Source organism: Heteronotia binoei, chromosome 19 (genome assembly GCF_032191835.1).
Source record: "Heteronotia binoei isolate CCM8104 ecotype False Entrance Well chromosome 19, APGP_CSIRO_Hbin_v1, whole genome shotgun sequence".
Classification (NCBI taxonomy): Eukaryota; Metazoa; Chordata; class Lepidosauria; order Squamata; family Gekkonidae; genus Heteronotia; species Heteronotia binoei.
The window spans coordinates 32,406,740-32,434,494 of record NC_083241.1 but is presented as its reverse complement, the minus strand read 5'-3'; the positions used below and the strand labels follow the sequence as shown (position 1 = coordinate 32,434,494).

Genomic DNA, 27,755 nt, shown 5'->3' with positions numbered 1-27,755 from the left:
ATGTCAGGGAGTGTGGCCTAATATGCAAATGAGTTTCTGCTGGGCTTTTTCTACAAAGAAAGTTCTGGTGGTCTCCCATCCAAACACTACCCAGGGCTGGCTCTGCTTAGCTTCCGAGAGCTAATGAGAGTGGACCAGCCTCATCCATCCGGGTCAAGGCAAGAGATGAACAGAGATGGTTGGCCGTTGCCTGCCTCTGCGTGGCAACTCTTGACTTCCCTGTTGGGTTTCCCATCTAAACACTAGCCGGGGCCAACCCTGCTTTGCTTCCATGATCTGATGCGACCAGGCTAGCCTGATATTTCTCAAATGGGATGTATTTAAACATCCATAGCTTCCTTCCACCAATCTTATCTCAAATTCAAATCATTAGACCAGATTTTGGTAACATTTATTCTTAGATAGGTCTGTTTATTTATTCGTAGAGAGCCAGTTTGGTGCAGTGGTTAAGGGTGTGGACTGTTATCTGGGAGAACCGGGTTTGATTCCCCACTCCTCCATTTGCACCTGCTGGAATGGCCCTGGGTCAGCCACAACTCTCATAGGAGTTGTCCTTAAAAGGGCAGCTGCTGTGAGAGTCCTCTCAGCCCCACCCGCCTCACAGGGTGTCTGTTGTGGCGGGGTGGGAGGTAAAAGAGATTGTGACTGCTCTGAGACTCTGAGATTCAGAATATAGAGTGGGATATAAATCTAATATCTTCTTCTTCTTCTTCTTCTGTTAAATAGGTGACAATCAGAAACCATAACTCCACAAAGGCCTCCTGAAATTTGCAGGAACGCTTATTTGTTTTCCCAAGGATGAAGTAGTTCCAATGTCTGATTCTCTGTTTTATGTCAGTGCAGCTCTGGTCTGTGGATTTAAGTATCCACAGATTAAGCCACATTTGACTATTCGATGCAAGATGGCTGGAATATTCACCTATAATGGGGTGAAATGCAACCAGTGCGTGAGCAACATGCCTTCCAGGTGCATGAATCTGCTGTATGAGCATCTGTGCTGCAGAATGCTCCTCTCTCTCTCTCTATGACTGTAAAAGTTCATGCATAAACATGCGCTCCTTTGCGCATTCCCCTCCAATTTATGGAGTGCATCTGTACTCAAAGCTTCTCCACCAAGACAAAAGCAGTTCCTCACTTCAGCTTGTTTGAAATGCTGATTTGGGGACTTTTTTCCCTGCAGCGTGGGGAAGATCGGAGTCGTTAATAGCTCTCTCGTTTGAGAGTGCAAGAAACATCAAAGGGCAGCTCTGGGCCATTAGGAGGATTTGCCCAGCTCTTCCCATCCACCTCCATCATACCTCCTTGTGCAGGCAAATCCAGCTTTCCTGTTTCCTTCCCGACTTGCAAGCCAGCATGACTCAATCTTCCTCTTTGGCCTGAGATTTTTGTTATTGATCTACAAGAAAGGATGGATAACATCTGCTGTCATGGAAAGGATCTCAGGGGTCATCTAGTCCAAGGTTGGCCAAACGATGGCGTGGGAGCCACATGTGGCTCTTTCATGCCTATCGCGTGGGTTTTGTAGCCATCACTGCTCTGTTGGCTGGCTTGGAGAAGGCATTACTCTCTTTAAATCACTTATCCAAGCCAAGCCAACGTGGCTTGGAGAATGCATGTAAAGCTGCATTCTTTCCATCTCCTTCCTTGCTTCCTTCCTTGCTTCTTTCCTTCCTTCCTTCTTTCCTTCTTTCCTTCCTTCTTTCCTTCCTTCCTTCTTTCCTTCCTTCTTCTATCTTGCGGCTCTCAAACACCCAGGGGTGGAATTCTAGCAGGAGCTCCTTTGCATATTAGACCACACACACCCTGATGTAGCCAAACCTCCAAGAGCTTACAAAAAAGAGCCTTGTAAGCTCCTGGAGGATTGGCTCTATCAGATGGGTGTGGCTTAGTATGCAAAGGAGCTCCTGCTAGAATTCCACCCCTGCAAACACCTGACATTCATGTCTTGTGGCTCTCCAACATCTAACATTTATTCTATGTGGCTCTTATGTTAAGCAAGTTTGGCCACCCCTGATCAAATCCAAACCCCTACCCAATGCAGGAAATTCACAGATTCCTCCCCCATACATGTACATTCCCAGTGACCTCTGCTCCATGCCCAGTAGATGGCAAAAAAAACCCCTCCAGGATCCCTGGCCAAGCTGGCCTGGCGGAAAATTCTTGCCTGACCTCAAACGTTTAGATGTGTGACAAGGCAGCTTGGTAGTCTCTGGAAATCTGAGACTCCAGGAATTTCCCACCCCTAGCCTGGACACATGAACCTACTTCACACCAAAGAGTCAGTCCAGCGTTCCATCAAGGTCAATACTGTTGTTTTCCGGGACTGGCCAGATTGTTGATTGTTTTACCAGAATCTGGAAGCTGCATCGACATATTTGGCATCCAGAAGCATCTCTCTGTCTTTCCTGGTAGAATGATGAAACCTCCAGGCGTGCCTTTTTTTGCCAGTCCCATCCAATTAGCAGTTCAGGTTACTTTCCCATGCCAGTGTTCCTGCCACCCAAATCAAGGAACACTTCCCCGTTGTGTGTCTGCCAGCCAAAACACCACATCTTTTCACCGTCGCTTGGGCTAAACTTCCTGGTTAGAGTTGCCCAGGGGCATAGCCAGGATTTTAAAAGTCAGGTTTTAAAAAAAAAAAAAAAAAAGTCAGAAGGCACCCTTTCCCATCCACTATGGGGCTTGCTGCTTCTCATAAGCTTTCTACTGCCAAAAAAAGGGGGGGGACAGGCTGCGCCCTAGGGAGCTCACTGGAAACCAGGGGGCCCTGCCTGGAAGTCAGGGGGCAGTGCCCCCATAGCCCCCCCCCCCCGCCCCCGTGGCTACAGGCCTGGAGTTGCCAGCTCTGGGTTAGGAAATTTCAGAAGATTGTGGTGCATGAAATGATACAGAAAATCAACACAATTCCATTTACGCCAGAACTGTTTTTACTAAATGTAATGCCAGATATAAAGGATAAGGGTATAAAACAGGGGTGGCCAAGCTTAAGAGCCATGTAGAATAAACATCAGATGTTTGAGAGCCGCAAGACATGAACATCAGATGTTTGAGAGCCACAAGACAGGGAGGGAGGGAGGGAGGGAGGGAGGAAGGAAGGAAGGAAGGAAGGAAGGAAGGAAGGAAGGAAGGAAGGAAGGAAGGAAGGAAGGAAGGAAGGAAGGAAGGAAGGAAGGAAGGAAGGAAAATAAATGGGGGAAGGTAAAGTTGAAAGAAAGCAACTTTAACTGTAAATTCATTCTCCAAGCCGCCAGCTGGCTTGGTTTGGAAAAGTGATTAAAAGAGACAAATGGCTTCTGCAAGCTGGCCAATGAGGTGGTGGGGGCTTCAGGAGCCACACAATATGTGTGAAAGAACTACACCCCTGGTGTAAAACATTTATGTATACATTTAGTAACTGCTGCAAGAATCCAGTATGCCAAATTTTGGAAGAAAACAGAAACACCAACAGAAACAGAAGTAATTGCAAAATTCTTCAAAATAGCTGAAATGGATGTACTGTCATATCTATTGAGGGAAGACAACAACAACAAAAACTTGAAAGAACTATGGTCACCTTTTTGTTTGTGGGTTGAAAACTACAAGAAAGACTCTGTGAAGTAGATAACTGAGCATATAATTGTCATAGACAGGTTTCAGGGTTTATCGATTGTGAGATGGAGATGGGTCATTAGATAAGAATAGTAATTGGAGAAATAATTTTTAGCTTTAAGTAGATTTTATGTTTTGATGCTTTCTCCACCCATCTTACCCTCATCCCCTTCTCTTTACTCTCCCGTGCCGCTATCCTTGTATAATACCAATAAATTGTTAAAACAGGAAATTCCAGAAGATTTTGGAGATGGAGCCTGGGGAGAGCAAGGTCTGGGAGGAGAGGAGGGGAGGGGCCTCAGTGGGGTGCAAGGTCATCGAATCTACTTCCCAAAGCTGCCGTTTTCTCCAAGGGAGCTGATCTCCGTCTCCTGGAGACCTGTTGTAATGCCAGGAGAGCTCCCGCTGCCCTCTGACAACCCTATCCAGGTCTATCTGCGGGCCTCCTCAAGTTCTTCAATAGCATTGCCCAGCCCATGTTGCACCGTGTGCAGAAAGCATGAATATTTATTAGCCAAACAAGATGTGTAAGGACATAAGTAGGCATCCATTATTCAACGCGACAAGCGCCGCGAAAAGCGGCTGCGCTCTGAGACCCGCCTTGTCAACTCCCAGCCTGGGCAGAACTCTTGACTTCTCGATAGATTCCGTGTCCCATTCTTGCCGAGACCCCACAACTGGTGCTGTCCCCCTACCTAATATATTTCCCCACTGCAGTGTTCCCTCTGAGCTGTGGAGTCTTGTGAGCAGAAATTCCACTTTGTGAGCTATTAGCATTAAAACTGTGAGCTGCTAGTATTAAAGTTGTGAGCTCCTGCATAAATTAGTTTGCTCTGGGGCCATTTTTCATGAGCTAAGACAAAAAATATGTAAGTCAGAGACTAAAAAACTGTGAGCTAGCTCACAGTAAGTCAGCTTAGAGGGAACACTGGCCCCCAGGTCTTTTTTGTTGTTGTTGTAGGAACTCCCTTTGCCTATTAGGCCACACACCCTGATGTAGCCAATCCTCCAAGAGCTTACAGGACTCTTAGTACAGGGCCTACTGTAAGCTCCAGGAGGATTGGCTACATCACGGGATGTGGCCTAATATGCAAAAGAGTTCCTGCTGCAAAAAAAAAAGCCCTGTATTTCCCCCCTTCGTTGAGCTCAGGGAGGCATCTATGGCTCACCCTTTCCCCGTTTTATCCTTGCAACAATCCTACAAGCAGGGGTGCAATTCTAGCAGGAGCTCCTTTGCCTATAGGCCACACACCCCTGATGTAGCCAATCCTCCAAGAGCTGACAAGGCTCTTTTTTGTAAGCTCTTGGAGGATTGGCTACATCAGGGGGGTGTGGCCTAATATGCAAATGAGTTCCTGCTAGAATTCCACTCCTGCCTACAAGGTAAGCTAAGTTTAGGGCTGCCAACTTCAGGTTGGGAAATTACTGGAGAACTGAGGGTGGAGATTTTCCTCCAAAGGATTGGACGCTTGTTATGTTTGTTGACTGTGGCTTGGAGCATGAGAGATCATGGATGATATTCAATGCCTCCATTAAGGTCTCTGAAACGGACCAGTAAGCTAGCCAGCTCTGTTGAGGTGGTCCTGAGATGTCCAATCATTGATTCCATGTTGGCTCTTTAAAGGTAACTGGATAGTATTGAGATTTTACACAAGCACTTTATTGTACTGCAATGTATTTAGAGAAAATTGGGGGGGGGGGGATTTAAAAACTGAATCGTGCTGTGGACAGCCCGATGAGACTTTGGGAAGCAGAAAGGATGGTCTTGCCCGGAAAAGCTCATTAAATTGGAAAGTAGAAATACTATTAGCTGTTAAAGCATCCTTGCTGGTCAGCGAGGGCCCAGAGGAAGGGAAAGGAGAGAAGATGAATGTCTTATTGCAGCTGGTGAACGGCGGGGAAGATTTAAAGCAACATGATTTTTAAAATAACAATTATCGCTCTGTATTTGTGGCTGGATGCGGTGTCGTGCTCTTGATGCCAGAGCTGGTGTTGGAAGGGAGAGGGATCACTTAGATTGGGCGACAGCGAACGAGCTAGAGACTCACTGAATATAGTATTTGGGTAGGGTTTTTTTTTTCCCCTCTGCAGTATTTCCAGGTTTTCATAGAGGATTATTGCAGCTCTCCAGGCCTGATTAGTTTTTACTGGGTCAACCGTCCTTGTTCATGCCCTCCAAGATTTCACTGATGATATACATTGGGCCTGTTCCTCGTTTGGAAGGTTATTGTCTGAGAAATGCTGCCTACCCATTGTGGAAGAGGCTCCGATACGGCCTCTCCTCTGCGTGCCGCACTCGTTACCTTTGCTACCCTGCGGAGTTTTAAAAGCCAAGTTCTTCGGGTTTTAAGGATGCAGTAGAAATGTGTGCATGTGTATAAAATCGTCCTATGAAAGGGATGTAAAAGACATCTAACTGAGATCCTGGAGAACCAGTACCAGGCAAAGTAGTCAGTACTGAGTGAGATAGACCAGGGCTTGGCTGAATAAGAATCAACACTTTGCATGCAGAAGGTCCCGGGTCCAGTCTCTGCTGTCTTCAGTTGAAGGGCAGCAGTTGGACCTCCCGCTGGCATCTGGGTTTTGGCCACTATGTGGCAGAGTGTTGGCCTGGATGGACCGTTCCCCTGATCCAACATGGCTTCTCTTATGTTCTCTGGGAGAACCTCCTGATAGCACCTGGGTTTCGGCCACTGTGTGACACAGAATATTGAACGGGATGAGCCGTTGGGCTGAACCCACATGGCTTCTCTTATGTTCTTATGGCCCCGCTGGTGGACCTCCTGATGGCACCTGGGTTTTGGCCACTTTGTGACACAAGGTATTGAATGGGATGGGGCATTGGCCTGATCCAACATGGCTTCTCTTGTGTTCTTATGGCCCTGCTGGTGGACCTCCGGATGGCACCTGGGTTTTGGCCACTGTGTGACACAGAGTATTGAGTAGGATGGGCCATTGGCCTGATCCAAAAATGCTTCTCTTGTGTTCTTATGGCCCTGCTGGTGGACCTCCTGATCGCACCTGGGTTTGGGCCACTGTGTGACACAGAGTATTGAGTGGGATGAGCCATTGGCCTGATCCAAAAATGCTTCTCTTGTGTTCATGGCCCTGCTGGTGGACCTCCTGATCGCACCTGGGTTTTGGCCACTGTGTGACATAGAGTATTGAATGGGATGGGCCATTGTCCTGATCCAACATGGCTTCTCTTGTGTTGTTATGGCCCTGCTGGTGGACCTCCTGATGGCTCCTGGATTTTGGCCACCGTGTGACACAGGGTATTGAATGGGCTGGGCTACTGGCCTGATCCAGCATGGCTTCTCTTGTGTTCTTATGGCCCTGCTGGTGTACCTCCTGATGGCTCCTGGATTTTGGCCACTGTGTGACACAGGGTATTGAATGGGATGGGCTACTGGCCTGATCCAGCATGGCTTCTCTTGTGTTGTTATGGCCCTGCTGGTGGACCTCCTGATGGCTCCTGGATTTTGGCCACTGTGTGACACAGGGTATTGAATGGGATGGGCTACTGGCCTGATCCAGCATGGCTTCTCTTATGTTCTTATGAAATAAGCAATCCCAAGTGAGATGAACCATCAGCCTGATTCCGTAGAAGGCAACTGCTATATGTTCAGAGATTACCTTTAACAGCAAGCTTCCAGTCTGGCTTTTTTTAACAGGGCTTTTAAAGAAAACCGGCTGCAAGCAATAGATTTTTTTTTCAGCTTTTTCTGAGTTGATGTCTTCTCCATTTTCGTGTTTCACGATGCCGTTCTCTGCAAGCGACTGCCGATCGCTGTCAGCCACCATGGGCATCAAAGGTGGAGAGAGGAATCCATATTTTCAAGTCAATAAATAAAACAGGGACCGGTCCCAAGAAACACGGGTCTTCTTTGACAAACAAAGACAGCTGCTTGTCGCTGTTGCGGTGGGGAGATGTCTCATTTAAACTAACCATGGGAGTGAGTCGGGGGTTAAAGGGAGCAAAGTCTGAGCAGGGCTGAGATCTTGCTTTAGAGCGGCGTCAGGTTTTCTAGCAGCACAAAGACAAATGACAGTCTCTAAGCAGCAGTAGTCCAGCTTTCGCTTGAAATGAGCAGCAGTGTCTGCTTCGGGCAGAAGATTTCCCTCGTCTCCAGCACAGTCAATGTTGTTTTGGAGAAGGGAAGTAGATGCCATTTTTGACATGTCAAGTACAACGTCGGGCCCTGTCTGCAGAGGAGGGTAACTAGAACCCCTTAAAGGAGATAGAGCAAGATGGGTAGCCATGTTAGTCTGTAGCAGTCGAAAAGAGCAAGAGTCCAGGAGCAACTTATCTGAAGAAGTAAGCAGTGACTCATGGAAGCACCTTTTGTTGTTGTTCAGTCGCACAGTCGAGTCAGACTCTTTGCGACCCCATGGACCAAGTCACGCCAGGCCCTCCTGTCTTCCACCATCCTCCAAAGTCTGCTCAAATTCGTGTTAGTTGCAGCAGTAATGCTGTCCAGCCGTCTCATCTTTTGCCGTCCCCTTCTTCTTTTGCCTTCTGTCTTTCCCAGCATCAGGGTCTTCTCCAGGGAGTGCTCCCTTCTCATTGGGTGGCCAAAGTATTTGAGCTCCTACCTTGCCACAAATTTTGTTAGTCTTTAAGGTGCTCCAGGACTCTTGCTCTTTTCTGCAGAACCCCTTTGAACTCTCCGTAGGGGGAGATCCCTGTCTTACAGCCTTCAGACCAGAACATAAAGAGAGTTCTGAGGACCACCTAAAGCTGCCTTCTGCTGAATCAGACCCTTGCTCCATCAAGGTCAGTATTGTCTACTCAGGTTGGCAGCAGCTCTCCAGTTTGGTGTAGTGGTTAAATACATGGACTCTTATCTGGGAGAACCAGGTTTGATTCCCCACTCCTCCACTTGCAGTTGCTGGAATGGACTTGGGTCAGCCATAGCTCTTGTAGGAGTTGTCCTTGAAAGGGCAGCTTGTGGGAGAGCTCTCTCAGCCCCATCTACCTCTATTGAGGGGTGGGTGGGGAGAGGTAAATTTTTATTTTATTTTATTTTATTGGATTTATATCCCACCCTCCCCACCGAAGCAGGCTCAGGGCGGCTTACAACAATAAAAACATTTACAAATATTGAGCATTAAGTAATTAAAACCTTAAACAGTATAACAATTAAATATTAAAACAATTTGGTGCTAATGGTAGATTAGGTAAAGGAGATTGTGACTGCTCTGAGACTCTGAGATTCAGAGTATAGGGCGGAATATAAATCCAGTATCTTCTCTCCAGGGTCTCAGGCAGAGGTCTTTCCCATCACCTACTGCCCTGGAGGGTCAACAAATAGAGTATCGAGGCCAAAGCCCCCCACTGATGTGCTTCCTGGCACTAGGATTTAGAGGCTGATTGCCTCTGGATAGGGAGATTCCCCGTAGTTATTATGACTAGTAGTCACTGATAGACCACTTCTCCATACATCTGTCGTGCTCTCTTTTAAAGCTATCCGATTGGTGTCATTAACTGGGAGACAAGATTTTCAGCTCCTGAGTGCCAATGTTGCCATCAGAAGATGTTCATCTCTGGCAACCAAAAGGAAGTTGTTAACTGGTGTGGAATTGTTTTCTGTGGCCCCCCGAAAGTAGGATCAGAAGCAGCGGGTTGAAATTAAATCAGAAGAGTTTCTGGCTGAACATTAGGAAGAACCTGACAGTTAGAGGGGTTCCTATATCCTGAATGCCATCAGTAATGTAATACTGTCAACTGATATTAGCACCAGAAGGTTTTTAACTGTTTTAATGGTGTTAATAATGTAATATCAACCTGTTCTGTTTTACATGTTGTGAGCTGCTCTGAACCTGCTCCGGCGGGGAGGGCGGGATATAAATCCAATAAATCTAAATCAAATCCCAGGGGAACAGGCTTCCTCAGGAAGTGGTGGGCTCTCCTTCCGTGGAGGTTTTTAAACAGAGGCTAGATGGCCACCTGACAGCAATACTGATTCTGTGAATTTAGGGGAAGGTATTTGTGAATTTCCTGCATTGTGTAGGGGGTTGGACTAGGTGACCCTGGAGGTCCCTTCCAACTCTGTTATTCTATGATTCTGTACCAACATTAATGCTAACTAGCTAACAGCAACGGAAGAGTTGTGGGATGCCAGGATTTCATAGCCAGCCAGGGTGAAAGCCAAGGGAAAGATGGAGGAGAAAATGGATCCATTTTAAGAGTTTTCCGATCGTTCTGACTGGAACTGTTTAAAATAAGATCCCCATTTGGGCCCTTGAAAAGGAAAGCAGTTATGATCTTTGGGGCTTTAATTTTTAAACACCTTCTGTTATTCATGCCTAGAAACCAGCAGTTTCACAATGTAGAATGAAAACAGCTATTTGTCCAACGAGCAATAAAAGCAGCTATTGCCCGATGAGCAATAAAAAGCATCTATTGCGCAATGAACAATCTGCATTTCCCTATTAAGCTGATGCCACTCAACACAGCGGCTTGTGGGTCGTTCCACGAGAACAGTCGTGGGCAGTGAAAAAACTCCAGGTGCAAAACTCATGCCCTGACCTGGATGGCCCAGGCTAGTCTCATCACAACAGATCTCAGAAGCTAAGCAGGGTCAACCCTGGTTAGTACTTGGATGGGAGAACACCAAGAGAAGGCCAGGGTTGCTGTGCAGAGGTAGGCAAGGGCAAACAACTTCTGAATGACTCATACCTTGAAACTCTATAGCAACCCTATTCACAGCAAGAGGGTGAAAAATGCTAGCAAAGGAGAGCTGTTTGGCAGTTTAGGTTGGAGGCCCCTAGCCCGGTGTCCTTGGGCAACTGCTGACACCTTTTCTGGCTCCTGCCAAGTGTTTTTAGAAAGTGGGTGGGACCAGGTAGGGCATGGGTGTCAAACATGTGGCCCAGGAGCCGAATCAGGCCCCCGGAGGTTTCTATCAGGCCCCTGAGGAACTGGCTGTCTTCTGCTTCCTTCTGCATCATAGCTTGCTTTGCCAGGCTTGCGCAATCGCACAGGAGCTACAGAGCTTTGCCAGGCTTGCACAATCGCACAGGAGCTACAAATCCTCTATTTTCTCCATTGGCTGAGGGGAGGAAGGGGGGGGGAGAGAGAGCTTGCTTTGCCAGGCACAGCAGAGCTACTGAGCTAGGCCTCTTTTCCTTCTTTTGGCTGAGGCTCTTCCCCCTCCTGGTTCCCTGGGGAAGGAAGGAAAGAGCCAGAGCCCCCTTTGCCCAGTTCCCTGGGCCCATGGGAGAAATACAAAGAAAGCACCTTTCAGACCAACAAGTGCTAATGTTTTAAGGATGTTTTAAGGGGTTTTTTTATAGTTCCTGTGCGATTGAGCAAGCCTGGCAAAGCAAGTTGTGGTGCAGAAGGAAGCAAGAGAGGGAGAAGGAAGCAGACAACAGTGAGTTGTTCACAGACCTGATAGGAGCCCTCCAGGAGCCTGATTTGGCCCCCGGGCTGCATATTTGACACCCCTGTGCTAGAGGCTGAGCCCAAGTCACCTTTGAAGCCATATCCGTTGCTCCAGGAGAGTTTACCTGGGGTATTTTCTCCCATCCCTACTCTCTTTTGCTGGACTCCCTTAATGGGGGAAGGGGCTAAATCTTGTTCAGCAGTGATCTTCCTGCTGTGTCTCTGGGAGCCGACGCTCACTTCTTCTAATCACGTTGCTTATTAGAGCACAGGAAATTAAATCCTGGCCAGCTGTTTACACTTGGTGATTTGTCTTAGAGAGGGGCAGGCAGGTCAACACAGGCCCAGCTGCACAGAATTCTACATTTAAGAACAGAACAAAAAAAAAAAAAACCCACGCCTGTTGCAGAGACATCGCTGCCAAGCAACACAGTAGGCAGGAAGAAGGCAATAGATGGGTTTTTTTGGTGTTGCTCTGTATCTTGTTCCCTGTGCGAACCAATGTCTGGTTGAAAGAGGGGACAACGTATCCATTGCTTACTGTTTCAGAATGGGAGGGTGTGTAGCTGTCAGGGCCGGCCCTGCCACTGTACAAACTAGGCAGTTGCCCAGTGCGCTGGCTTTCTGGGGGCACCAGATTGGATGCCCCCATGTGATTCAGTGCGGGGGGGGGGGTGCCAGACGTTAGCCTTGTCTAGGGTGCCAGACAGTCTAGGGATGCCCTCTGGTAGCCTTGGATGAAGCCAAAGTCCAGACCGTGTTAATTCCAGCCATGTGAGCACATTAAACCAGGAGCCCCCAACTCGGTGCCCACTGACACTGTTACAGGTGCCCACCAAGTTCTTTTAGAATGTGGGCGGGGCTAGGTGGGGCTTTTGCTCAGCAGGGCTTTTGATTGGCTGTGTAGATGAAAGGGCATCTTGTTAAACGGAGCTTCTGGCTGAAATTGTACTCTATTTTATTTGCGTTATTTCTCATCCACCTTTCTCACTTGGACTCACGGCGGATTGTACAGAGCGAATCAATCCAGTCAATGGATGGGATGATCATTAATCAGTGAAATAGGATTAAGGTTATCAAAGATTTCAGGTTTTCACAGCTGGCATTATAATTAGGGTTTGTAGAATCTTTCGGGCTCAAGTGCCATGTTCTACTGGAGAAAGTTTTTCTTCCAGACGTTTCATTCTCAGCTGCAGAGAACATCCTCAGTGGCGTTGCAGCCGGAGCAGGCGCTCTGACCTTCTTGGCTGCTGTGCATTGAGTGAGGCCAGGGCTGCTGGAGAGCTGCTATTTCTAGGCTGGAGGGGGTGTGGTGAAGGGGCAATTGATTTGTGGATGTGCCCCTCCAGCCTAGACATAGCAGCTCTCCAGCAGCCCTGGCCTCACTCAATGCACAGCAGCCAAGAAGGTCAGAGCGCCTGCTCCGGCTGCAATGCCACTGAGGATGTTCTCCGCAGCTGAGAACGAAATGTCTGGAAGAAAAACTTTCTCCAGTAGAACACGCCACTTGAGCCCGAAAGATTCTACAAACCCTAATGAGGATTAGGGTTGTCGAAGCAACCAGAACTCTAAAAAGAGAATTGAAGCAAAGTGTTAAGTATTAGCACGACACATTAAATGATGTAAAATCGGTCACATGAAGCTGCCTTATACTCAGGGCTTTTTTTATAGCAGGAACTCCTTCGCATACAGGCAATATTGTGATGAATTGGAAATTTTCTGAGTGAGGTTGAGTTGTCTGTTCATAAAATGTTTTTGTTGTATTTTATCGTTTTATTAAATGTTGTGCTCCACCCTGAGCCCTATGGGGAATGGGCGGAATAGAAATATACTAAAATAAATGTTAGGCCACACCCCCATGATGTAGCCACTCCTCCAAGAGCTTACTGTAGTCCCTGTAAGAAGAGCCCTGTAAGCTCTTGAAGGACTGGCTGCAGCAGAGGGGTGTGGTCTAATATGCAAAGGAGTTCCTGCTATTAAAAAAAAGCCTGCTTATACTGAATCAGACCATCGGGCCACCGAGATCAGTCTTGTCTACTCAGACTGGCAGTGGCTCTCCAGGGTTTCAGACAGAGATCTTTCCCATCGCCTGCTGCCTGGTCCTTTTAAACTAGAGATGTCAGGGATTGAACCTGGGACCTTCTGCATACTAAGCGGATACCCAGTCTACTGAGCCACAGCTCCTCATAGGATCTTAGTTTCAGAAACATTGAAGAGTTACTGATACAGAACCTCAGTCTCTGACATTAATGGCTCTATCCATTTTGTGACGGGCTTCCCCTGCTGAGGCAGCCGTTTTAATACCGGGCCCACCACCCTGCGTCAGAATGCCAAAAGGTGCCCGCACCCTTGCATCATTCTCTCCTCCTCTCTATTTTAATCTCAAAACAACCCTGCAAGATTAGGCTGAGAGTGAGTGACTAGCCCAAGGTCATCCAGCGAGCTTCCATGGCAATTAGAACCCAGGTCTCCCAGAGCCTAGTCTGAGAGTGTAACCATGACAGCACACTGGCTCTCTAAAACAAGGTTTCAAGACTGCTATGCAATACATTTTAGTTGCTCTTCATATTAAAGTCACTTGAAGCCATTTCTCATTCTGGTAGTCTATACTAGGGGTGGCCAAACTTGCTTATCGTGTAAGAGCCACATGGAATAAATATCAGATGTCTGAGAGCCGCAAGGCATGAATGTCAGATGTCTGAGAGCCACAAGACAGGGAGAGAGGAAAGCCAATATGAGGGGGAGAGGTGGAAAGGAAGCAACTTTAAATGCATTCTCCAAGCTGCCAGCTGGCTTGGCTTGAAGAAGTGATTTAAAAAGACACATGTCTTCTTCTAACTGGCTGATGGGACCATGGGGGTTTCAGGATCCACATAATATGCGTGAAAGAGCCACATGTGGCTCTCAAGCCACAGTGTGGCGACCCCTGGTCTATACCATTGGTGCCAGAAATATCCCAAGCAGCAGAGGTGTCATTGCAGCTTTGGCCCAAACAAGAGTAAAAAGGTAAAGCTAGTCCCCTGTGTACCGTCGTCTAAATGCCTTATTAGCACCATGGACAGCTCTTGGGTACTCTGCAGTTGTTCCTTCTAAACCAGGGTTCTCCATCTCTCAGCCTTTTTGGTACGGTGACCCGCAAGCAGTGTTCCCTCTAAACTGAGTTAGTGAGAGATAGCTCAGGTTTTTTTAAGCCTCCAGCTCACACATTTTTGTCTTAGCTCAGGGGGGGAAAAAGGCTCCAGAGCAAACCAATGTATACAACAGCTCACAACTTTAATGTCAGTAGCTCACAAAGTAGAATTTTTGCTCACAAGTCTCCACAGCTTAGAGGGATCATTGGTCCTGGCCCACAGGTTGGAAAATGCAGATCTAAACAAAGCTCTGGATTATTAGGGTTTGTAGAGTCTTTCGGGATCAAGTGCCGTGTTCTACTGGAGAAAGTTTTCCTTCCAGACGTTTCGTTTTCAGCTGCGGAGAACATCCTCAGTGGTGTTGCAGCCGGAGCAGGCGCTCAGACCTTCTTGGCTGTTGTGTATTGAGTGGGACCAGGGCTGCTGGAGAGCTGCTATTTCTAGGCTGGAGGGGGTGTGATGAAAGGGCAATTGGTTTGTGGATGTGCCCATTGTTTGGTGGGGCTTCCTGGAAGGGTAGTGGTAAGGAAACTGGCTGTTGAATGTTGAAAGCTCTGGATTTCCACTTACTGTCAGAATGGAAGCCAGATGCAGACAAGCTTTTCATTAGGGCCTTTTTGTCAGAGAAGAGGGTGGCTGCATCAGGAAGAGGCGCTGGGTGATTCGCCCTAGGGAATATTTGCTAACGCAGCCGAGCCCACGTGGGATTGCTCATCTGCAGAAGCCATTCAGGCTGCCAGGGAGCTTCTCTCTCTCTCTCTCTCTCTCTCTCTCTCTCTCTCTCTCTCTCTCTCTCTCTCTCTCTCTCTCTCGTGTCTCCCACCTCAATCTCGCTTCAGGATTACTCATCCCTCTTGCCTGATCGTGCCAGGCCCACGCGGCCGTACAGAAGCTTCGTAGGATCGCTGATTAACCTTTAAACACAGGTGCGGGACTGAAATATAGGCCATGGGTTTATGGAGGAGGCATCACCTGCGGCGGAACATCAGAACAGAAGGGGGAGTCCTGCTGGATAAAACCGAGAGACCAATTTGGGACCTCGTCTGATTCGGCCGGGCACCCCCTGAAGGACAAAAGCACAGCGGGATTGCTTATTAACCTTTAAAAATTGGTGCGGGACTTAAATGTGTAAAACTATAGTGCTGCCTCCTTTGGAAAACAGTGTATGGTTCTGGGTCATCGCACCTCAAAAGGGATATTATAACACTGGGAGAAATAATCATGTCGGTTGCCCTCTTCAGTACCTTTTCCAGCCCTGCAAATGTCCTTTTGGCAATCCAGTTAAGAGTAAAAGGAGAAGGAGTAGGAGGAGGGGGAGGAGGATGGTGATGAGGAGGATGAGAATGGATTTATATCCTGCCCTGTACTCTGAATCTCAGAGTCTCAAAGCGGTCACAATCTCCTTTTACCTTCCCCCACATACACAACAAACACCCTGTGAGGTAGGTGGGGCTGAGAGAGCTCTCACAAAAGCTCTGCCAGAGCTATGGCTGACCCAAGGCCATTCCAGCAGCTGTGAAGTGGAGGAGTGGGGAATCAAACCCGGTTCGCCCAGATAAGAGTCCACACACTTAACCACTGCACCAAACTGCCTATGGCTGACCCAAGGCCATGCCAGCAGGTGCAAGCAGAGGAGTGGGGAATCAAACCCGGTTCTCCCAGATAAGAGTCCGCGCGCTTCGCCACCACACCCAACTGGCTCTCTGATGAAAGCATAAGATCATTGAGAATCCTGGCGTAGTAAAGAGAGAAGGATTGGAGGGACCTGATTTTTTTTTAATAAAAAAGGAGCAGGTTTGATCAGACAAACTGAAGCTGCTGTCATCACTATTTCAGGTCGTGCACATAACACACACACAAAAACCGAAAACAAAAGATGGTGTTCAATGTCATGTTATGAACTCCAATAGGATAAGTGACTTTTTGAAGAGGATTAGTCATGTTCGTGGAGGGAAAACAGTCAGCTGTGAATGTTTATTCATGCCACCTTCCTTCCTGGTACAGCGACTGCAAAAGAGAACACCCGTGAAGCAACCCTCCGCTGAGTCAGAACTTTGGTTTATCAAGGTAAGTATAGTATTGTTCAGGGAGGGAATTCTGTCAGGAGCTCCTTTGCATATTAGGCCACACACCCCTGATGGAGCCAATCCTCCGAGAGCTTACAAGGCTGTTTTTTGTAAGCTCTTAGAGGACTGGCTACGTCAGGGGGGTGTGGCCTAATATGCAAAGGAGTTCCTGCTAGAATTCTACCCCTGGTATTGTTTACTCTGACTGGCAGCTGCTGTTCAGGGTCTCAGGGGGGGATCTATCTGATCTTTTAACTAGAGATCCCCTGGGACTGAACCTGGGACCTTCTGCGAGCTCTACCACTGAGCCAAGGTTACAAATCAAGGCCTTTCTCATCACCTACTGCCTGGTACTTTTAACTGAAGAGGCTGGGGATTGAACCTGGGACCTTCTGTATACCTAGCAGATGTTCTATCACTGAGCAAGAGTCTCAGGACAGGTCATGGTCTTTCCCATCACCTACTGTCTGGTCCTTTTTAACTGGAGATGCTGGGGATTGAACCTGGGACCTTCTGCATGCCAAGCAGATGTTCTATCACTGAGCCATGGTCTCAGGTCAAGGTCTTTCCTATTACCAGATACCTGGTTCTCTTATCTGGAGATGTCAGGGAAGGACTCAACATGGGACTTCCTGCATGAAAAGCAGATGTTCTGCCACTGAGGCCTTATAAAAGAGGGTTGCTTTGCTTCATTTGTCTGAGATTCAGTGGATATAGAGATGAGATGGAGGAATGCATGCCATGCAACAGTGATGACATTATGTGCCATGACAGCTAAGTGGAAAGCCCTCTAATTGGCTGTGCATTAAAAAGAATGCCATCTGCAGTGTGTGGACATAGAAAATGGTCCTGAAAATCAGAGAACATGGGACAGATTTAAAACTGATCCTATAACCCCTTACCCAGAACAGAGCAATCACATTCATCTTTTGGCTCCGCATCTGAAATTGTAATGATATTTTTTTTTCCTCAGTGCATACCCCTAATGTTTATCGGCACTGCCACATGGGATTTGTAGTACCTCAGCCTAAACAGCAGTGTAATCTTTCCATGATAGCCATTAGACTGAGCGAGCTAGACAGCTGGAAATAGCAGTTGGGTGGTGGGTAGGAGTTTGGAGCTCTGTTCCATGTGTTTCCACGTGGCTTGCCCTCCCTGGCATCCAAAGTAGCTGAGCGCAAACTTCAGTTCCTACATGACTTTGCTGCATGCATGTGTGTGGGTTGTGCGTCCTCAGGTTGCTTCCAACCCTATGACTTAATGACGTCCAAAACATCCTACCATTAACAGCTTTGCTCAGGTCTTGCAGAACTGACAGCCACGGCTTCCTTCGGGGCTTTTTTTGTAGCAGGAACTCCTTTGCATATTAGGCCACACCCCCTGATGTAGCCAATCCTTTTGGAGGCCCTGTAAGCTCTTGGAAGATTGGCTACAACAGGGGTGCATGGCTTAATATGCGAAGGAATTCGTGCTACAAAAAAAGCCCTGGCTTCCATGACATTCAATTCATCTCATATGACTTTCCTACCAAGCATCGATGATGGTAATTGATGGAGCCAGATTTCACAATGATGGATCTTTGAAATCTGATTTTGAGATCCTCTGCTCAGTCCTAGACTAAGAGGAATAAAGAGCAGTGTATGTTTAGGGAAGTGCCACAGCTCAGCAGCAGAGTCTCTGCTTGGCATGCAGAAGGTCTCAGGTTCAATCTCCATCAACTCCAGCTAAAAAGACCAGGAAGTAGGTGATGTTAAAGACCTGAAACACTGGAGAGCCACCACTAGTCTGAGTATCAGGGCTCATTTTGTAGCAGGAGCTCCTTTGCATATCAGGCCACACACCCTTGATGTACAATCCTCCTGGAGCTCACAGTAGGCCCTGTACTAAAAGCCCTGTAAGCTCTTGGAGGATTGGCTACATCAGGGGTGTGTGGCCTCATATGCAAAGGAGCTCCTGCTACAAAAAAAAAAAGCCCTGCTGAGTAGATAATACTGATGTTGAATGGCTTGATGGTCTGGTTCAGTATAAGGCAACTTTGTGTTCAGAAAACGTTTTCATCACCACTGGAGGAGGGAGGAAAATCCTTCCCTTGCTGCTAGACGCGCATGATTAAAAGCTGGAGATTCCAGCTCAGAGCTTGCAACTTCTGGAAAGCTTCAGTGCGTGCATTTTTATGTAAATAAATGAGCCTCTAAAATTAAATAATGCACAAGCAGCATCCTAGAATTACAGCGCATAAAGATTTTTGCCTCTCCGTTCTACACCGCCCTCCGTTTCTCATTCTGCTCCAAATAATTCACATAGCAAATGCGAATAAACTACGTAGTTGTCTTTAGGATCTGTTTTTCACATCTCTAACTCAAACCCTCAAAATGCAAACCCTCTCTTTAATCGTTTTTATGATGCGCGGCCTTTCTCTTTGATTTTGAAAAATAAAAAGAACTCCCAACCAAACAAAAATAGAACGTGGTGATAGTGCCTCTCGAGAGGTCGGGATGCAAGGTGCCAATTTAATCTGAATACTCAACAATATGGCCCTACCATAGGTTTTTTGTAGAAAAAGCCCAGCAGGAACTCATTTGCATATTAGGCCACACACCCCTGCCACCAAGCCAACTGGAACTTCATTCTTGTGCATTCCTGCTCAAACAAAGCCCTGGGCCCAACCAACCAATGGAAGACCAAGGTACTAAACAATATGGCCCAACCCTCCCATTTAAGACTAAGATCCTAAACAATCTGACCCAGTGTTCCAGTTCAAGACCACAGTACTAACCAATGTAGCCCAACTCTCCAGTTGAAGACCAAGGTACTAAGCAAAATGGCCCACATTCTAATTGAAGACCAAGGTACTAAATAATATGACTCAGCGTTCCAGGTAACACCACAGAACTAAGGAATGCAGTCTAATGCTCCCGTTCAGAACCAAGCAGTAAAGTCAACATCCCAATTGAAGACTAAGGTACTACGCAGTATGGCCTAATCCCCCAGTAGAAGACCAAGGTACTAAACAATATGGCCCAATCCCACAGCTGAAACCAATAATACAGCCGTATGGCATGGGGTGGACTAAACCTTTCTCGGGAACGCTGATATTTGTCACAAGTGTAATGAGCAGATTGGCTTTGTTGATAGAACCTTCCAGCCTGTTGGAGCTTGCCTGGCTTCCGAGCCAGGCTAATAACGTGCTCCATTATATTATTTGATTTAAATTCCCTTTGATTGTCTGTTCAATTAATTGCGTACCCGTACACTGCACATTAGAGCAAAATCTCATAAATTACATCTCCTCTTTTACTTAGCAATGCAAATATTTTTTTAAAAAAAAAAAAGATGAAATGAACTATTAGAAGCCAGTTACCATATGTTAGAAAAGCTATTAAGATCCCAAAGCATTTATTATTTTTTTTAGATTCCCTCCCAGGATGGAGAGGCATTATCCACAAATGCACTGGGCTCTGTCAGCTTTTATGATTTTTTTTAAAAAATCACATAAGGCACATTTTCAATCACATTTACTTTATGCGCCAGGCTTGCGCTGTTGGCCTTTTTATTCTTCCTCGTTGCTGTGGCACTGCCCTCAGTTTCACGGCATCAAAAGGAAGCACTCCATGATGCTCGGACTGAAAGCGCGTTCCCTGTCTTCTTCCCTTTTAAAGGAGATGAGATATTTGAAGGAATTCTTCACAGTCCAGATGAATTTGCTCCGGTTGCATTAGAAGCAAGGGCTGAAAAGCAGGTCTTCTTTTCTAAGAAGCCACCCGGCCCATTTGACTTTGCCATAGACTGTCTCCATCTACTGAGCGTCAGAGGTAACACAACTGCAAGCCGTTCTAGCAGTCAGCTGGTACATGGCAGGGGTTAGTTTCCCACCCACTTTCCTGGAATGTCATAGTCTAAGGCAGGGGTGGCCAAACTTGCTTAATGTAAGAGTCACATAGAATAAACATCAGATGTTTGAGAGCCTCAAGGAAGGAAGGAAGGAAGGAAGGAACATCAGAAGAGCCCTGCTGGATGAGACAAGTGGTCCATCTTATCCAGCACCCCATCTCACACAGCAGCCAACCAGATCCTCTGGAGGGGCCAACGAGAGGGCATAGAGGCCAAAGCCTTCTGCTGACGTTGCGTCCTGAATCCTGGCTTCGGGATTCAGAGGATTAGTGCCTCTGAATTTGGAGGATCCCCCTCAGTCACCATGGCTATTAGCCATTGATAGGCTTATCCTCTGTGAATCTATCTAATCCCCTTTGAAAGCTGTTCATTCCTATGGCTATCACGACATCCTCTGGTATTACCCCATCTGTGCCGCCTGAAGATATTCCTTGTGTGCTCTGCAACACCGTGCTTTAGCTATAAGAAGCAGCATTTCTGCTGTAAGAATTAAGTCGGCCATTGGCTCATTTGGTTTTGTTCTTTTTTTCTGTGCGTCGTGCACTATACGATTCATTTAAAAATATATTTTCTTACATTTCTCCAATAAAGCCTCTCTTTTTTCTTATTCTTGGTCCTTTCTTCAAGTCCTTGGTCTTTCCTTCAAGTCGCTAAAGGGGAGCGACTTGAACCAAACCCAGGGTAAGTGTCGCGTTCTCAGGGTGCAGGCAGGCAGGAGTCCAAAGCCAGTCCAAAGTCAAAGTCCAGGAAGTCAAGCAGGAGCCAAGTCACCAATGCAGAATCACAAACCGGAATCAGAAGTCAATGTCCAGAAGCCAAAAGGTCAGGGTGCCAAGGAAATCGAGCATGTCAGGATCAGGAAGGAGTGTGGATGCAAGCCAGAGAATAGACTTGTTGCTTCCACAAGGTTACCAGGTCCTGGGTAGGAGCTATATGGGAGTCTCAATCAGCCTGCTCCCTGGGTGACAGTGACTCTGCTAGAACTTAGGGCTGAGAGATCTGAAGCATCGGCATGCCTCATGTCTTCGCTCTGAAAGTTCTTTCCAGAGCCTGCTTCGAACTCTTGAGATGGGAGGAGGAGAGCTTGGAGGAGATTGATCGTCAACAGCTGACACTGGTGCCTAGAGAGTGATTGATGGGCCAGCTGCTGTTTGTTCAGCTGAGGAACTGACTGGCAACTCTTCCAGGTCTGTTAACTCTTCCAGCTCCTCCTAGTCATGGCTCGTGACAGTAAGCTTAGTTATGTTGACCGCACCAAGGCAGGGTCAGTCTTGACCACATCATACAGCTGAAGCTGCCCAGGGCTTTTTTTGTAGCAGGAACTCCTTTGCATATTAGGCCACACACCCCTGATGTAGCCAATCTTCCAAGAGCTTCCAGGGCTCTTAGTACAGGGCCTACCATAAGCTCCAGGAGGATTGGCTACATCAGGACGGTTTGGCCTAAAATGCAAAGGAGTTCCTGCTACAAGAAAAGCCCTGCTTGTACTGAATCAGACCTTTGGTCCACCATGTCTGTTTCATCTACTCAGACTGGCAGAGGCTCTCTATGGTCTCAGGCTGAGAGCATTCAGATCACTTACTGCCTGGTCCTTTGTAACTGGAGACACCAGGGATTGAACCTGAGACTTCCTGCATACAAAGCAGAGGCATTTCTGCTGAGCCACAGTCCCTCCCCTGTAGGATGCCCCAGGGGATACCCCAGTTTGGAAATGTCTGCTGGGCACTCCATTATTCCCTGTGGAGACCGATTCCCATAGGATATAATGGAGAATTGATCTGCTGGTATTTGGGGCTGGGGGGGCTGTTTTTTGAGGTAGAGGCACCAAATTTTCAGCATAGCATCTGGTACCTCTCCTCAAAACACCCTCCAAGTTTCAAAAAGGTTGGAGCAGGGGGTCCAATTCTATGAGCTCCCAAAGAAGGTGCCCCTATCCTTCATTATTTCCAATGGAGGGAAGACATTTAAAAGGTGTGCAGTCCCTTTAAATGTGATGGCCAGAACTCCTTTTGGTGTTCAGTCATGCTTTCTCCTGGCTCCACCCACAAAGTCCCCAGATATTTCTTGAATTGGACTTGGCAACCCTCATCCCCCAAGTGGAAGGGCATATAGTTTGTGAGAAGGCAGGACACACAGGCTGGTGGGGAGGTTTGCGGGCTGGAAGGACAGCATAAGCAGAGGTCTTGGTGGTGCTCAGAGGAGAAGAGTTTTCCCAGGACACTCCAGGATCTGGAACCAGGCCTGATAGAATCCATGCTCTCATTTCAGTTCTTAGTAGCTCTCATTTAGGGCTTCCAACCTTCAGGTGGTGGCTGGAGACCCCCTGGGATTGCAACAGATCTCCAGGCAACAGAAAGCAGTTCACTTGGAGAAAATGGCTTGCTTTGGAAGATCAGCTCTGTGGCATTGTGCCCCATTGAAGCCCCTTCCCTACCCAAACCCTGCCCTTCTCAGGCTCAACCTCTCAAATCTCCAGGTATTTCCCAGTTTGGAAATGGGAACTCTACTCCCATTGAAGGGTATACTTATCAAGCCAGGGGTGTCAAATATGCAGCCCCAGGGCGGAATCAGGCCCCCAGAAGTATCAGGCCCATGAACATCTCGCTGTCATCTGCTTCCTCCTCTCTCTCTTGCTTCCTTCTGCATCACAGCTTGCTTTGCCAGGCTTGCTCAATCGCACAGGAGCTACAGAGCAAAGTCTCTGTTTTCTCCATTGGCTGACCAGCGCATAAAGCAACTTATGCACAAAAGCTCGCAATGCTCAGCCATTTCATGTTTTCCCCTGGCTCTTAGGCTCAAAGCATTGACCATGAGATTTCTGTAATGAATGTCAATCAATCAAAAGTAGGTTTGCAACTTACAGACACATACCCGAACCACCTCTGAACTGCATACTCAAGATTGCTACAGCACAGGCATTGTCTCCAGATTGTGATGCAGTAATTCAGAGCAAGAGGTGTCAGTTATCACAAACTGTTAAATAAGCAAAATGCTGCAAGAGTGCTAATATTTTAAGCATGGTTTATTTTGATTTTTAACAAAATCTTTAACCGTGTTTGTGTCCTTTATAAAGTTTGTGTCTCTGCTACCTGGCACTACATTTTATGACATACATGGTCTGGCCTGACAAGGTCGCATTTATGTTAGATTCATCCCTCATAACAAATGAGTTCTACAGTGCTGTATTAAGTCAAACTCACTTGTGATCAGGGGTGGAATTCTAGCAGGAGCTCCTTTGCATATTAGGCCACACACCCCTGATGTAGCCAATCCTCCCAAGAGCTTACGAGGTTCTTTTTTTGTAAGCTCTTGGAGGATTGGCTACGTCACCGGGGTGTGGCCTAATATGCAAAGGAGCTCCTGCTAGAATTCCACCCCTGCTCGTGATACACCTTTCTCCACCCAAGACCTTGAAATCAGGTATTGCACAATACCTGATCCCCTCGTCTGATGAAGTGTGCTTAGAGAGCACACGAAAGCTTGCGTTCTCAATAAAACTTGGTTGGTCTTAAAGGTGCACTTGACTCCTGCTTTGTTCAACTGCTTCAGACCAACCAACACAGCTGCCCTTTTGGATCTATCTAGAAGAAGAAGAATTGCAGATTTATACCCCACCCTTCTCCCTGAATCAGAGAAACAGAGCGGCTTACAATCGCCTTTATCTTCTCCCCCCACAACAGACACCCTGTGAAGTGGGTGGGGCTGAGAGGGCTCTCACAGCAGCTGCCCTTTCAAGGACAACCTCTGCCAGAACTATGGCTGACCCAAGGCCATTCCAGCAGTTGCAAGTGGAGGAGTGGGGAATCAAACCCTGTTCTCCCCGATAAGAGTCCGCACACTTCACCACTGCACCAAACTGGCTCTCTACAAGACCTTGAAAAGCTCTTGTCCACTAGAGTGGTCAACACAGAGGGAGCAGAGCCGACAGCTCATCTTGGTACAAGGCCACTTCGCATTCAAGACCCATGCTGTCATCTGCAGCCGACACCGAGCGAGTGTGGGTTGTAAATCTCAGGAAGGATCAAAAAGTTGATCGCTGACATTGTGAACTGCGGCGATTGAAACGAAATGGAAGTTTGATACGGTGTAAGGTCAGGCGCTCCGGGGCTAACGAGAAACCTTTTTTTTAAGAAAAATCGTTACTCTCAAGATGATCATCAAATGATGGTACTTTGTATGGAAATGTGGCCAGAAAGGTGCCGTGTGGACAAACTGATAAGTGAGTGGCAGATAGCTTTGCCCTACATTGCTTTTTCCTTCCTCCTACCTTTCTTCCTCTCTCTGGGCTCTCATCTCCGTCTAATGCCTCATTGGTATACTTATCTCAGACCTCATTGCAGTGATGTTATGAACATGACCATGTTAAGGATCTAACAGATGGATGGGCAAAGAGCACAACTGGGCAATTGGGTGCGGGAACTAGCGGTTGCAAAATTGACAATTAAATTTAGGGTAGGGCTAAGGAAAGCATTTTAACTCTCGGAAGGGCAAGATTCTGGAATAAGCCTGCCAGGGACGGTTTGTTTGTTGAGAGCTCTGCTTGTATCACTATGTGCATAATGTTTAAGCCGCCATAACGGTGCCCAGGTTTGCAAAAATGGTTTCAAAGCTGAAAAATTCACCGTGGGGAAAGAGGAGGCGGCTGTTTTAGGATGTCACGGGTGCCTAGCCAGTCAGCCCTCTGTGCGGGCACTTGTGCTCCAAACTGGCAGGTTTGGTGTAGTGGTTAAGTGTGCAAACTCTTCTCTGGGAGAACTGGGATTGATTCCACATTCTGCCACTTGCAGCTGCTGGAATAGCCTTGGGTCAGCCATAGCCAGGGGGGGGCGGTTTTGAGCAGAAACGCAGTTCCGGCTGGCTTGTTGTCAGAAGGTGTGGCTTAACATGCAAATGAATTCCTGCTGGGCTTTTCTGTGGGGAAAAGCCCTGTGTGAAACAATGGTGACATCAAGGGGTGTGGCCTATTAGGCAAATGAGTTCCTGCTGGGCTTTTTCTACAAAAAAAGCCCTGGCCATAGCTCTTGTAGGAGTTGTCCTTGAAAGGGCAGCTTCTGGGAGAGTTCTCTCAGCCCCACCCACCTCACAGGGTGTCTGTTGTGGAGGGAAAAGATAAAGGAGATTGTAAGCTGCTCTGAGTCATAGAGAAGGGATGAGTATAAATCTGTGGTCTTTTTCTTCTCTCTCCCACCCCCCAAGTTCAGTCCCCAAATGGAAACTATATGTATGGAAATAATATGGTGCGTGCACTTTCCAGTTTGCCTAGATCAGGGGTTCTCAACATTTTTCCTGGTGCCTACTAAGTGTTTTTAGAAAATAGGAAGGGTTGCGGGGGGGCTTTTGCCCAGTTCAAGCTTCTCACTGGCCATTTTAGATTTGATTAGCTGTGTAGGTTTTAAAAAAATATTGCTTTGGCAAGAGCTGCTGCCACCATACAAGGACCTTCATTGTGCGTGATTGAAAGTAAGCTGCTGCAGCCATTTTGTGGCTGGCTCCACCCTCCTGGGCAGTCATTTTGTGGCTGCCCCCACCTCACTGTAAAAATGCCTGCAGGCTTTAAAAGGTCATGGATCCCAGGCTTAAATTCTCAGGTTCTTACAAAAGAATAGCTAAAAGAAGTGGAAGAAGCTGTTGCAGTTGAGCTAAGGTTGCCAGGTACTCACATTCTGTCGGCAGGGGATGGGAGGGAGCCTTCCAGGAGGGGAGAGGGGCTCCTCTTCAAACAGTGACATCACCACATGACACAATGACATCAAATAGAAGTGACAACATAACATTGGCAACTTTGTGCAGGATGCTCTGGTTGGAGGGCAAGACTCTATGGTAAATTAGCCCTTAAACCAGAGCATCCCCATGTGACATTGACCATGTGATGATGTCACTTCCATATGACATCATTGCAGGGTTTCCCGCGCCACCCAGCTGGCCGATGGTGGGAAGGAGGGCACAAAATTGAGGAGTTCCCCTGCTCCCACCTAGGGGCTGCCAACCCTAAGTTGAGCTCAGAAGTGCTACCAGTTGAGAGCCAGTTTGGTGTAGTGGTTAAGTGCGCAAACTCTCATCTGAGAGAATCTGGTTTGATTCCCCACTCCTCCATTTGCACTTGCTGGAATGGCCTTGGGTCAGCCATAGCTCTCATAGGAGTTGTCCTTGAAAGGGGCAGCTGCTGTAAAAAGCTCTCTCAGCCCCACCTACCTCACAGGGTATCTGTTGTGGGGGGGGGGAGGTAGAGGAGATTGTGACCACTCTGAGATTCAGAGTATAGGTCGGGATATAAATCCAATATCTTCTTCTTCTACTACTACCCTGATCCTTGCATCTCTTGTCTTTGTCCACAGGTGGTGAGCCAAATTGACAAGTTGACCTCGGACTTTGAGTTCGACCTGGAACCAGACGATTGGACGACGGCGACTGTGAGCAGCACGTCCAGCAGTGAGAAAGGAGGGGGCATATTTGACCTGAGTCACCTAGATTTCATGACCTCAGACATCCTTTCCGACAGCTGGGAGTTCTGTTCCTTCTTGGAAGCCTCCACTCCATCGGACTCTGGCGATGGCTCTGAACAGCAACAGCAGGGGCGTCAGCCCGACTACCGGCTGATGAATGGCGGGGTGCTGATCCCCAATGGACCCCGGGTAGAAACCCCAGACTCTTCCAGTGAGGAGGCCTTCAGCTCCGCACCAAGCCACAAAGCCCAGCACCAGAGGACGCCGGGCACCAGGGAACGGGTGCGGTTTAGCGACAAAGTCCTCTATCACGCTTTGTGTTGTGACGACGACGATGAAGACGCGGACAATGGGCCACCTCCGGAGGAGCCTCCGGAGGAGCCCAGAGAGCTGGCTCATAAACCAGTGCCTGTCGCCAAGATGACACCACGGCGGTCACCTCACCTCAGTAGCGCTCAGCAACGGAAGCTGACGCGCAACAGCAGCACCCAAACGGTGTCGGACAAAAGCACGCAGACGGCGTTGCCCTACGTTTCGGCCAAGCAGAAAATCAAAGGCAAAAACTGAGGGTGGGGGGTAGGGGGGGGGAGAAGCTGCAGAATATATATATATATAAATATATATATAAATATATATATATTTAAGTCAATAAATTATTATAATGATGATTAAAAAAAAACTGGTGACCAGATATCATCATGAACTACCTAACCACAGTTTCGAGACTCAGGGAATTTCAACTGTTTTATTATATGGCTTTCCCCCCTCCCCCCCAACTCAATAAATGCGATGCCAACACAAAATGCAGGAACACTTCCCCTTCTGAACAAAGAACCAGGGCCTTTCTTTTTGTAAGAACTCGGAAAGGAAAGGTGGTCTCTAACCATCACCCAGGAAAGATGGTCTCTAACGATGGTCTCTACATTGTGTGACTGACATAGCAAGCATCCTCTCCCAAAGGATTGTGGGAAACAGGGGTTACCTCAGGGGCGGGTGACAGGCCAGGGGGAGAGTTAGAGTCACCATTTCTCTGTGGTTGTTTCAGTGTGAAACCACCAACAGTTGACTTTTAAGGGAGCGGGAAGCTAGTGATTTCTCTTGGGAATTGCCTAGTATGTCTTGAGTTTGACCCTAACTACTTCCTGGGCATTTACTTCCTCCCTAGAAAAGCCCAGCAGCCATATCTCTTCAACCATAGTTGGAACAGCAACATATCCGAGGATAGTGAGGCTGATAGCTTTGTCAC

The 27,755-nt window shown here is 47.5% G+C and overlaps 1 protein-coding gene across 1 annotated transcript in view; it reads left to right on the top strand.

The window, feature by feature from the left end:
- The window catches only part of INSYN1 (inhibitory synaptic factor 1), a 128,540-nt gene extending 101,463 nt beyond the window's left edge, over positions 1-27,077 (top strand). The window contains exon 2 of the mRNA XM_060259824.1: positions 26,402-27,077. Within this exon, the coding sequence (XP_060115807.1) occupies positions 26,402-27,076 (675 nt within the window). The 3' untranslated portion in view covers position 27,077. The remainder of the gene's footprint in view (positions 1-26,401) is intronic.
- The last annotated feature ends 678 nt before the right edge of the window (positions 27,078-27,755 follow it).